The sequence below is a fragment of the Myxocyprinus asiaticus genome, chromosome 18, assembly GCF_019703515.2.
Source record: "Myxocyprinus asiaticus isolate MX2 ecotype Aquarium Trade chromosome 18, UBuf_Myxa_2, whole genome shotgun sequence".
Taxonomy (NCBI): domain Eukaryota; kingdom Metazoa; phylum Chordata; class Actinopteri; order Cypriniformes; family Catostomidae; genus Myxocyprinus; species Myxocyprinus asiaticus.
In genome coordinates, this window is record NC_059361.1 from 21045382 (window position 1) to 21058119 (window position 12738).

Below are 12738 nucleotides of genomic sequence, written 5' to 3' on the forward strand. Positions count from 1 at the left end.
ACCCTGATCAAATGTATATTTGTATATTTGCCTATAAATTATCAAGTCACTTCAGGGTTTAGTGGTTTTGTTTTTTTTTTTGTTTTGTTTTACATGCTGTAATTATTTGAATTATTTGTTTCTAAGGACATGTTCATATAAGTGTTTTTAACATTTGTGTTAAATAAAAATTTTAGACTAACTCAAATGATTTTTATTCATTATTTGGGTTTAATTCAGAACCTGGAAACCCTGCAAGTTCTGACGTGATCTGCAGCACTACTGTTTTTTTTATTTTATTTTTTTTATCCTATAGTAAACTATCCAACTTTCAAGAAGAAAAAAATGGTTTTATATTATAAAACCCATTTCACATATCTTTTGAAACAATAGCACACTCTTTATGTACACTTTATTCAGCAATTTCAAGAAAAGGAATGGTATATAAAAGTCTATAAAAGAGTATGCAGTTCCAAGATGATCTGTTATTCTTGGTTTTTACATTGTAAATGCTGATCAAGAAAAGGAAGACCTGTGCACAGTTAAGTTAATACCCAATCAACCAAAGTCAGTACAAGTATTAAATGTTATGAAAGAAAACAAGAACTGTGAAATCAAGACCGACAAAAATAAATCCCCAATTAAGCCTAATGACATCAATGGTAACAGGTTTGCTGTTGTCTTTGGACTATTTGGATTTAGGTTCCATTTTCGCATTGGCTTTCTTTTGTTTCTGTTGCATTATTTCTGCATCTCTAAAAAAGAAGGAAAAAAAGTACTTGCAATAAAGTGTCCCAAAATAAGTGTTTTGAAGTGTAGCACATTTTGAATGCTTGGATTCACTGGAACAAAGCAATATCAACATCAACGTTGTAGGTTACCTCTGCTTTCTGGCAGCAGCAGATAAACCGTCATCATTTCTCTTGCCCTTGTGCATGTCACTTTGCTTCTTGGCATTTTTCTGGCGAGCAAGTTCACGCTGATTTCCCCCTACAGTGGACAGTCAAATGCTGAATATCAGAGATTTCATCTAAATGATGCATGCATGATTAAGAAATAAATTATATGGGAATTTTTTTTTATTTTTTATTCAATAAAAACATTACACATTATTACAAATATTAAACATTACACAAGATGTGTATGAAAATACTTATTAAACCAAATAAATACAAAGAGAATGAGGTTTCCAACTTTGTCTCTAATAACTACAGAGGCTGTGGCATGAGGCATGTTATATAAGTATTTGATTAGAGAACGAATAGCAACCATTATAATGAGGCGTATACATGACGCAACAAAACATGTCTATAAAAGCCCAAATATGGATTTAGAATAAATATAACATAAATCACATTATGCGGTGTAGCAACGGCAATATATTAATACGAATTCAGACTTTAATTCTGTCCAGTCAAGCTTTAACTCGGGAGTCAGTCAAACCTACAGGCCTCACGCGTCACAACCCGAGACATGAGCTCTCATAAACATACTGCTATAGTGAACCCAAGTGAGACATAGTCATTTATACTCACTGGTCATTATTATTATTTTCTAAATCAGTTTTATCCGGTTTTCAGAGTAGCTCACCCAAAGGGCCGCTATCTTATTTCCTCACCAACGAACTGATGCTCTGCTGTCTAGCGTCAAACTTCCTCTGGAAAAATCCGCAGCATCACGAGAACTATCAGGACGAAGGGGAATGATTTGATTGGATGAGATGTGTGACGTCATGCACGAGAACCGTTCTCATTGGTAAAAGCTGGTCTTTTTACTGCATAATGTTACAAAATAACTTAAAAACGTTGGATTGCTCATGAAAGCCTCACAATTAAAGGTTAGGTTTTGATTATATTTCGTTGATGATATCGCTTTCTGGATACTGAATAAATATTTACACGGTATGAGTAGCTGAATTCAAGGATGCCAACAGGTGAAAAATGCGAGACAGGTGTGAAAGAACATGAGAAAGATCTTATTAAAGAGATAGTTCACCCAAAAATAAAAATTCTCTCATCATTTACTCACCCTCATGTCATACCAGATGTGTATGACTATCTTTCTTCTGCAGAACACAAAGATTTTTAGGAGAATATTTCAGCTCTATAGGTCCATACAATGCAAGTGAATGGTGACCAGAACTTTGAAGGTCCAAAAAGCACATAAAGGCAGCATAAAAGTAATCCATATGACTCCAGTGGTTAAATCCATGTTTTCTAAAGCGATATGACAGGTGTGGGTGAGAAACATTTAAAAATATTTAAGAAATATTTAAGTCCTTTTTTACTATAAATGTCCACTTTCACTTTTACTTCCACATTCTTCTTTTGTTTTTGGCGATTCACATTCTACAGGGCAGGAAGGAAAATTTATAGTAAAAAAGGACTTAAACATTGATCTGTTTTTCACACTTATATTGCTTCTGAAGATATGGATTTAACCACAGAAGTCATAAGGATTACTTTTATAATGCTTTTATATGCTTTTTTGACCTTCAAAGTTCTGGCTACCATTCACTTGCATTGTATGGACCTATAGAGATGAGACATTTTTCTAAAAATCTTCGATTGTGTTCGGCAGAAGAAAGTCATGCACATCTGGGATGGCATGAGAGTGATTTTTCAAACATTTTCATTTGTGGGTGAACTATCCCATTAATGGAGGAGTAAAGGAACCTGTTTAGCTGCTTTGTGGAGTGGTTTCAGTTTAACAATGTTCAACTAAATACACACAAATAGTAGTCTCAGACTCAGATTGCATGCCTATGGTGGACTTTCAGGAAAAAGCCTCTGTTGTACCATGTTACTTTCCTGGGTACCTAGGACTATAACTATAATTAATTTTTAATTTAATTATTTATCACACATTTGCACATATACAGTGAAATTATTTTTTTTCACATATCCCAGCTAAACTGGGGTCAGAGTGCGGGGTCAGCCATGATACAGCACCCCTGGAGCAGATAGGGTCAAGGGCCTTGCTCAAGGGCCCGAAAGTAACATCTTGGCAGTGCTGGGGCTTGAACCCCTGACCTTCTGATCAGTAAGGCAAAGCCTTAACTGCTGAGCCACCACTGCCACATAACTAGGGTGTTATGCAAACACAGATACAAGAACAAAATGGCAGTGACACTTAAGTCGATTCCATTTGAGATATACACCACCTGGTATATTGTTAACTGGTAACAATGATCTGTGATGCAAAGTGACATGTCAGTGCCTCCTCCAACATGTCACACCAACTGGTTTGGGCAAGTCAAAGGCAACAGTAGATTCATCAGCTTTAGCACCAGGCATTAGATCCTCTGTACAGATGAGTCATTTTTCGGTCTGTTTACAGGAATGCCAGAGTGTGGAGGTGGAAGAGAGAGCAATGCTTGATGTCTGTGCCCTGGAAACTGAATCCTGGATTGGAACCATATATTGTTTGGGTTAGCACTCAAGACTGGATGCAGCTCCATTTCAGTGAGGTGTGTTATAGGGATGGATCGGAAATGTGGGCTCATTGGCTTTTAACATCAGAAGTGTCAAGCAGTGGTGCTGATGGCATTTGACCTTTTTACCATCAATAGGTATTAGATATTTTAGATATTAAAATGTAATGAAAAGTCAAACATGGAAACTGAGCGCACTAAAGGTACTCTCATAAAAACTAAACAACTGGCAAATAAATGTGTTATGCTATGTTAAGTGATGCAGTAATAGCGTATGTTTACTTCTGAAGTCTGCACCAATAAATAGATCAGTAAGATTTCATCTATTAGTTAAATATTGATTGATTATTTTTGACTGATGTTATTTTCTTGAACACATTTAGTGTATTTTATGTTAACTAATGTTAACACATAAAACCTTACTGTGAAGTGTTACCCAACACAGCATGTGATGCTAAAAAAAGCAAAACAAAACACGTATTACGTATTAATATTTTTATTGTAAATATTTGAAATGTATTTGCCTTGCCCTTGGTTTTTGTGCATACATTCTGCTTTGCACAATTCGGTGTGCCAACGGTCAGGCTGCTCATGCAGCTGCTCTCTAAACAGTTGAGTGCATTTTTCCTCCTTCATTCCTGGCAGTTTTGTGGAATATTTGTTTGTGAGACTCATAGTTGATTTGCAAGTAGGTTGAGAGAGCTAGTTCCATGCGGTCAGGACCACAGATGTGACTAAACTGCCCAAGGCCACCACCAAAGCTCCAAGCAGAAACTTCCAAGAAATTCCCTGAAAAAGAAGGAAACATATGACCAAAAGATGGAGGCACTTGGAAGCCAGCTCTGGCACATTTTGAAAGGAAGTCTCCAGCACTTTTATTCTCTTCACTAGGTGGTCACTTACAGATGGCTTCTTTTTGGTGGGAGGCATCAGAAAGGGTGCTAAATTTTCCCCAAACACATGGGCTGGTTTAGCTTGCCAATTCTGGGTCTCATTTTCACCCGCCTGTCTTTTTACCAACTTTGACAGTTCAGCATGAATGGCCTATAAAAATACAATATTGATGAAAAAGATTAGTGGTGGCTTTTTTTGAATGCTTAAATTTGTACAATTCTGAGTTGTCTGCCAAAAGTTTACGTTGCCCAGCAGATGGAGTCATTTCACTGACTGTGAGCTTAATTTCAGGAGCGTCATGACTGGGTGTGCACACATAACAACAACACTGGCTTGCAATCATGTTGTAAAAGCAACACTCACTTAGGTTACAACCCATGACTACTTCTTGAATGTAAACTGCACATTAATGCAGAGCTTGCTTAGTAATTCTCAGGAACAGCATAAGTATAATGTTTGTTTGTAAGTGGTGAGAATGAGCTGTTTACTGCGTAAGCTCACATTAAGTTTTCAACACTTAAATCTATAAAGAACACCTGCTTATTGTATCCTTGAAGATGAAACAGTTTCTTGACCTCATTTTATCAGTAGAAATTATCTGGAATTAAATTCTAAAAAAAGCAAAAATCTAGGTTACAGTGAGGCACTTACAATGGAAGTGAATGGGGTAAATATTTGGAGGGTTTAAAGGTGGAAAAAAGCACTTACATTAATTCTTCTGTTAAAACTCATTTATTCATTGAGCTGTAAATTTGTTTAAATAGTCGTTTTTACAGTCATTTTAGGGTTTGTTGACATTACATCGTCATGGCAATGAAGTTGTAAAATTGGCTATAACTTTACACAGAAAAGGTTATTTAGTGATTTTATCACACTAAAAGCATGTTAACACACATATTGTTTATGTCTTCTGGCTATAACTTTGGAAAAGTGAGTATTTTCATGTTTACAGATTGGACCCATTCACTTCTATTGTAAGTGCCTCACTGTAACCCAGATTTTTGCTTTTTTTAAAGAAAATATGTAATTCTTGTGGTAATCAATATTATGCCACAAATGCTATCAACTGAGTATAACTTGTATTGAACCCAGACCATTTGGACTATTTCTTCCAACAGATAATCAGCAAAGAAGTGTCATGATTATTATAATATTTAGGGATGTCCTCATATTGGTATCGGAATCGGGTCCGATTCTGCGCTCATGTACTTGTACTCGTAAAAATGCTCTGATAAAAAAAACAAAAAAACAATACCATCTGGTGCATGAATGTCATTATGTAAACATTCAGCGTATAAATTCAAATCACGTTTTGAGATTATTGAACAACAAAAGCTGCGATTTAATTAGATAAATATATAGTTTGCATGTGCAGCGCTTTAAATGTGTGGAGGTGGTGTTGTGCTGACATAAAAACATAAAGTGCTCATACCTTTTAGAGATCCTTGGCTCATACATGGAAAACACCATCATGAGCATCACAACCTCTGTTTGTAGCAGATGACAACAGTCAGAGCGCTAATTCACTTTTTAGCATGAGGCATATACAGACTACATACAGTATTTATTGAATTAAATAGCAGCCTTTTGCGGTTTTATAATTTCTTTGAGTCATGTAAGACCGGCTTTTTCGGAGTGGGAAGCTACAGTTATAACGTCAGAGCTCCTTGGTCTAACAACACAAACACTTCTTTGGCTCCGCCAAAATAAAAGCTCAATTTAAAGGGAAAAAAGTACTACAGAAATAGATCACTACTGTATAGTTATGTAATATTCATGAATCTTTTAATACTACTACTACTAATAATAAATCAATAGTAATTGTATTATATTTAAGTAATATCATCTGTGATGCTCTGTTATGCAGCACTTTTTTGACAAAAACTAACACCAATGTTGTATTTTTGAGGTTCTGTATAAAATCACTTATTTTGATAAAAATAATATACTATCATGTTGAAAATTAATTGTTATACTTTCATTTGATTAAAGTTTTAATGAATTCATTTATTTAAACACCATTTTGATGATAAAATTTAAATAAACTGTTGATATGGAAGTCAGAAATAAATAAATAAATAAATAAATAAAAACAGGTATCGGACTTGGTATCGGCAAGTACCGAAAAAAAAAGTAGCGGTACTCGTACTCATTCTCAAAAAATGGTATCGGGACATCCCTAATAATATTTTAAAATGATTTAAGGTTTATATATAACTCCAAGAGGGTCTGTGAAGAAGATATATACAGATATACAGTATATACTGTATATATCTTCTTCACAGACCCTCTTGGAGTACCATTATGGGAGCAGATTCAAAGCTGCATACACTGCGCTTGTCATCTGATGGGTTTTGATGATAATTAGAAGAGTAAACGCTAAAGAGACTACTAATAGACCAAAATATATATCAGCACATGTATTATCAAGCATTCAATCCCATGCCATTCCTGACTCTATGATCCTAATTTCAATTTTGCAACAAGTTTTCTCTTGAGGCAATGTTTTCTCTCTGCCTTGCCATCCAGATGGGGGTGTCATTATAGCAACAGCAGATATTTTAGTGTTTTCTAGACAAGACTCAGTCTTCACCATGAGCACTCTGGGTCAAAGCAGGGTAAGAGAGGAGCTGAGGCCACTCAAGTGGAAATACTAATGAATCTATTGCGTAATGTTGTGCAACGTTGCAGTAAAACATGGATCAGATATGATATTTTGTTACTAACTTTTAAAAGCAGAATGGGCCATTATATTCTTCAGTTTTATGAATAAAGGTGATTATTCTGTTTATTGCTTATTTCTTGTGATACACGTCCACACTGTATACAGTGCTGATTCACAAGACTTTGTTTGTGTGATTTTGTGCCCATGTGTTGGCTCCAGACAGCTTTAATTTAAATGGCTGCTCTGAGGATTTGGCAGACTAACTATTCACAAAGGCATGACAGAACAGGTTTGGGTTCTGTCAATTTTAATGCCGCACCAAACTATGTTATTCCCCAATATTACAGCAATGGGAACAAATATTGTTTTCATGTTTACTCTTTCACTGTATGTAATCATACTGACCCTTGAACAGTGCATCAGTTGTTTAGATTCTGTGAAATTTATCAGCACAGAATTCTGACTTCCTTGTCTAAACTTTGTGTTGTAAACAAGTCTCAAACAGACCAGTCTGACATCTACACAACACTAAACTAAGTAGTCCACCCCAGCTAGGGAAAAAGAAGTATAACTGTTGTTCTTAGGTCTTAGCTGGTTTAAACTGGTCTCACAGCCTGGTCATGCCATATATTACATGCACGTCCATTAATACATAAACACTTAATACCAACCCACAATGAATTTGAGTTGGCAATGAACTTGATAGCAGTATGGAAATGCAAAAATAAATAACTCTGTTCTAGTTAGGCCATGTATTTTCACAATGATGCGACCTTGGTTGATCTGTAAATAGCTACTGAGGAATTTTCTGTTGCTAGCTCACGTGAAATGTAGATGAGTTCAAGAGATATGATTACATTTCTCACCTTAGTGGACGGCTCCAGTTTTAAAGCCTTCTTCAGGATCTCCATGGCCTCCTCATACTCGCCCTTGTCCGATAAAAGCTGTAAACAAACATCATTGTCAGGGAGGTCAAAATACATCCAGGTGAGAATTCAAATACCTCTTTCTTTTAATTACAACAATAAGGAAAACTGCAATCCAAATGTACAGACAAACCTTTTCAGATTAATTAACACACCAATGATGGGGCTTACACAAGCAGCCATAAAAGATCTCAGTCAAGTCTGACCATATTGAATCAGAATGTATTAACGCACAAAACTCCTAGCTTACTGAATAACAAAAACACTTACCTTCCCTTTCCTGAAGAGTGCTTTGACATTACTGGGATCGAGGAACAGCACATCTCGACTGGTGTGCAGCGCCTCATCGAACTGTCCAAGCTTCAGCTGTACTGCTGCCAGGTTGTTCAGGCATTTTACCCGGTAGTCGTTTACCTCCTCTTCCTCCTCTTCCATACAGCTTTGGCCATCTGTAGATGGACACAGAGTTGTACAGCCCCTTATAGTAACATTTCTCCCAGAGTTCAAGGAAAGTGGAAGCCATAAGGTATTTATGTGTTTACTTCAGATAAATTAGCAAATCAGATTCAGATTTATCCTGACTGAAATAATTTGGGATGACCTTAGGAGAGCTATTCACTCCAGACATGCCAAGAATATTGGTGATCTGAATCAGTATCATTGTTTGTGTGTTATCCGTTTAAGCAGAATGTTTGTCTATTGATGAGACTAAGTTGAAGATCAGACCAAATGTTATAACCAATGTGTGCAGAAATCCAGGGTTCACATACTTTTTCCTACAACTGTATATCATTCCACTGTAGATCAATATAATATTCCTTTATGGTCTTTTGTAGATGCCTATACCAGTTCTTAAGCCTACACCTACAGGCAGACTTGTAGAGGCAAAAATATTATTTGCAGAATCAGGCTTATTGTCATAAGGTCCTGTAAAGGGATGAACTGGTCTGAATGCGTCCGATTTTGTGCAAAGTCAGAGTATGTACTGCATCTGATGAAGAACCTACTTCTCTGCCTTAAATAAAGTGTGTTCTTTAGGTATACAGGTTAGTAGTATAAATACATTACCGGACATACTTCATACAGGAACGTGGGCATTGTCCCGTGACCCGTATACACTCACTGAGCACTTTATTAGGAATGCTATGGTCTTAATAAAGTGCCTGACATGGTCTTCTGCTGTTGTAGCCCATCTACCTCAAGGTTTGACATGTTGTGCATTCTGAGATGCTATTCTGCTCACTACAATTGTACAGAGTGGTTATCTGAGTTACCGTAGCCTTTCTGTCAGCTTGAACCAGTCTGGCCATTCTCCGTTGACCTCTTTCATCAACAAGGCGTTTCCGTCCGCAGAACTGCCGCTCACTGGAAGTGTTTTTGTTTTTGGCACCATTCTGAGTAAACTCTAGAGACTGTTATGTGTGAAAATCCCAGGAGATCAGCAGTTACAGAAATACTCAATCCAGCCTGTCTGGCACCAACAATCATGCCACAGTCGAAATCACTGGGATCAAATTTTTTCCCCATTCTAATGGTTGATGTGAACTTTAACAGAAACTCCTGACCTGTAACTGCATGATTTATCTGCATTGCACTGCTGCCACACGATTGGATAATTAGGTAATCGCATGAATAAGTAGGTGTACAGGTGTTCCTATAAAGTGCTCAGTGAGTATATATGACTTAGTAACAACAACCAAGAAAATAATTTACTCTGGTGTTGTTAAACAAGTCCAATTTAACCAGAAGGAACAACTTTCTTGGTATATTGTATATAGCACTTGATATATAGCACTTGAAAAGAGTTGTCCGACTCACAGTTTCATGCCTTATGGGATAATAAAGTGTCAAGTGGATGCACACTTAAGAACCTCAGCGGATGTAATAGGTCATTGCTATTACTCACCTACTGTTTTATGCATACTAAGGACTCGGACATACTACTCAACTGACATACTGCTTTTGACATACTATATACGAGGGAACTATGCATATTCGGACATGGGGTTAGAGTTGCTTTAATCCTGAAGAAAACATGTTTTAAACAGATAACATTCATTGGATATCACTGATGTAGAGCGTCTTGGGTAGGATCAACACATAAACTCATGTTCTCTTGTGTCTGCTGACACAAAATCTCATTTATAATGTTACTACTTAGTGGTTAATGGAATATTTATAAATGAAATTTAAATGCAGAAAAATAAGCAGTAGGAAATTGAGGAGAGTCTAATATGTGATGCAGCGATGTGGAGTTCACTGCTGCATACATGGTCATTATCATGGTCTAATCCAAAGCGGCGCTTTGCACTTTACTGTCTCATTACTGTCAAACGTGCCTCTCAAGATGGGCCAGGCTTTCCAGCAATTACCATGATTAAGGAGGTGGAAATAACATGTCGATTTATTACGTTTGATTAGCTTAGGGTTTAATAAGAACGTTACTCAGGATGGGCACAGCATGACTGAGCATTCCGATGACATGATTATTGATCAAATACACTAGCTGAGCTGCTAGCAGTGGCTGGATTGAATTGAGAATTATAAGAGGTTTCCTGTTAATGGTTTTTATAATTCGCCATTTAATTTTCTACTTCACCATTCATTAGATATGATGAAACCAATAGAAAATTTGTGTAGTGTGTATGGGTATGTGGGTTTACTTAGTTAAACATTGTGGAAAAGTTCTTCCTCAGAAGACTTTACAAAATTATGCAAAACAATTTTGGGGACATTTTGGCATGTCCTTATTTGGAAAAATGATTCATGAATGAAATAAATAATTTATATGTATAATTAGCATTATATAAAACAACAGAAGTCCATGTTATGTCCTCATTTAAATAGATAGAAGTAAACAGGTCAACCCTACAGTGTGGGTGCCAAATGTCCCTACAAGTATAGTAAAACCTGATATGGTAAAACCTGACATCATCTAGGGAATAGAAAATATAATTAGCTCAGAAAAACAAAACAATAGAAGTCAATAGAAAGTCCCTAACGTGATAGAAAAACAAGCATGTGTGTATGTGTGTAGGGGTGTAGATCTTGCGGGGATGGGGGACACGTCCTTATTAACTTTAGGAAAACCTCACATTGTCGATATTACAGGCAATATTATAAAGAAAAAATCGATTGGTTGTCCCCCCGAAAGTTAAAATGAGATTTGTGCAACTGTTCATGTAGGATTGTTACAGCATGTACTACCATGTGCCTGCTTATTGCATTATATTACACAGGGGTTTAAAGGAGACGGTGGGTTGGATTACCATACGTGCGTGTCGTAAACACATCCAAAGCCATGCAGTAAGCTTGTGCAGCCATGCTGTATTCTTCCCTTTGGAAGTACAAGTTGCCGCGCTCTCGTTTCTGGTTGCCGATGCGGATCCGATCAGGGATGGCTAGTGAAAGGGGGTCTGGCTTGTCTCTGAAGTCTAGGAGCTGCAGCTGATAGAGGAGAGGAGCCCAGGGTGGTATATCAGGCTCCCTGCCAGTGAAATACACAGAAAGGCAGCATCATTATTTCACAAGATCTTAGTCTACTGCAAACATAAATCAATCTATCTATCTATCTATCTATCTATCTATCTATCTATCTATCTGTCCGTCCGTCCATCCGTCCGTCCGTCCGGTACTTTACAAAAATCAGACAATTGTGGACATGTTGGCAGTTTGTCAATGTTATTTTTATTCTCCTTAATTGTATAAGTATATCTCCTTTTGAATAAGTCTGCTATTTTTATGCTTGTGGTACTGTGGTTGTTTTTGTTTAAGAGCAGGAAAGTAAGGGGGAGAGAGAGAGAGAGAGAGAGGGCAATGGTGGAGCTGCTGTTTTGGACACTGGTTGCCTGCTGTCTGTCTGTTGAGAGGGAAAGGGCTTATGTCCAGGGGGTGTGTTCTGTCCTCACTTTGCCCAGATCTGAGCTCTAGTTCAGGCAGAGGCTTCTTGAGAAGACCATATGTTCTGACAGGCCATGGATTATGTCAAAAGAGAAAACTGAACTATTTCAGTGGTCTTAAAGCTAGTAGATGGACAATTTTTGCTTGCTTTTCTGGTGACAAATGTAAAAGAACAAAGTGGATTAAGAACAGTTTCTCTGTAATATTCTTTGAGCATTGTTATTTTCTCATAACTACACAAAACTCCACTCTTCCCCAGCTATAAAGACAAGCAGAACCCTTAAAGTGATAGTTCACCGAAAAATTAAAATTGCCTCGTCATTTACTCATCCTCATGCCATTCCAAATGTATTTTACTTTCTTTCTTCTGCAGAACAAAAACAAAGATCTTTAGAGAATATTTCAGCTCTGTTGGTCCATATACAATGCAAGTGAACAGTGGGAAGACCTTTCAAACTCCAAAAATCACATTAAGGCAACATAAAAGTTATCCATATGACTCCAGTGGTAAAATCTATGTCTTTAGAAGTAATAAGTGTGGGTGAGAAACAGATCAATATTTAAGTCCTTTTTACAATACATTTTCACTTTCACCTTCTTTCACATTCTGAAAGAGAAAGTGGATATTTATAGTAAAAAAAAAAAGGATTTAAATATTGATCTGTTTCTCACCTAAAGCGATTACATCGCTTCAGAAGACATATATTAAACGTCATATGGATTACTTTGATGCTGCCTTTATGTGATTTTTGGAGCTTGAAAGGTCTGGCCACCATTCACTTGCATTTAAAGAACCCTACAGAGCTGAGATATTCTTCTAAAAATCTTTGTTTGTGTTCTGCTGAAAAAATAAAGTCATACACATCTGGGATGCATTAGGGTGAGTAAATGATGAGGCAATTTTCATTTTTGGGTGAACTATCCCTTAACCATAAAATGAA

The 12738-nt window shown here is 36.8% G+C and overlaps 2 protein-coding genes across 3 annotated transcripts in view; both read right to left on the reverse strand.

Moving 5' to 3' along the window:
• Positions 1 to 65: 65 nt before the first annotated feature.
• On the reverse strand, positions 66 to 1663 carry LOC127456411 (small EDRK-rich factor 2-like). 2 transcript variants are annotated; one of them, XM_051724884.1, is made up of 3 exons: positions 1515 to 1567; positions 861 to 969; positions 66 to 734 (listed from the first exon to the last, which is right to left on the reverse strand). In XM_051724884.1, the coding sequence occupies exons 1-3, from the start codon at positions 1519 to 1521 to the stop codon at positions 668 to 670; spliced, it is 183 nt and encodes a 60-aa protein (XP_051580844.1). In that variant the 5' UTR covers positions 1522 to 1567; the 3' UTR covers positions 66 to 667. The 2 variants fall into 2 exon arrangements, 1 of the variants encoding a protein (XP_051580844.1); XR_007899832.1 differs by lacking the exon at positions 1515 to 1567 and adding an exon at positions 1570 to 1663 and having other exon boundaries at positions 66 to 969.
• A 2238-nt stretch (positions 1664 to 3901) lies between these two features.
• LOC127456101 (peptidyl-prolyl cis-trans isomerase FKBP8-like) overlaps positions 3902 to 12738 on the reverse strand; it is a 73475-nt gene continuing 64638 nt past the window's right edge. The window contains exons 4-8 of the mRNA XM_051724428.1: positions 11167 to 11384; positions 8168 to 8346; positions 7838 to 7915; positions 4316 to 4456; positions 3902 to 4201 (exon numbers count right to left, since the gene is read on the reverse strand). Coding sequence (XP_051580388.1) covers positions 4115 to 4201; positions 4316 to 4456; positions 7838 to 7915; positions 8168 to 8346; positions 11167 to 11384 — 703 coding nt within the window. The 3' untranslated portion in view covers positions 3902 to 4114. The remainder of the gene's footprint in view (positions 4202 to 4315; positions 4457 to 7837; positions 7916 to 8167; positions 8347 to 11166; positions 11385 to 12738) is intronic.

Coding starts and splice junctions, on each gene's coding strand:
- LOC127456411 (XM_051724884.1), bottom strand. Junction 735..860: donor GCTGCTGCCAGAAAGCAGAG/GTAACCTACAAC, acceptor CTTCTTTTTTAG/AGATGCAGAAATAATGCAAC.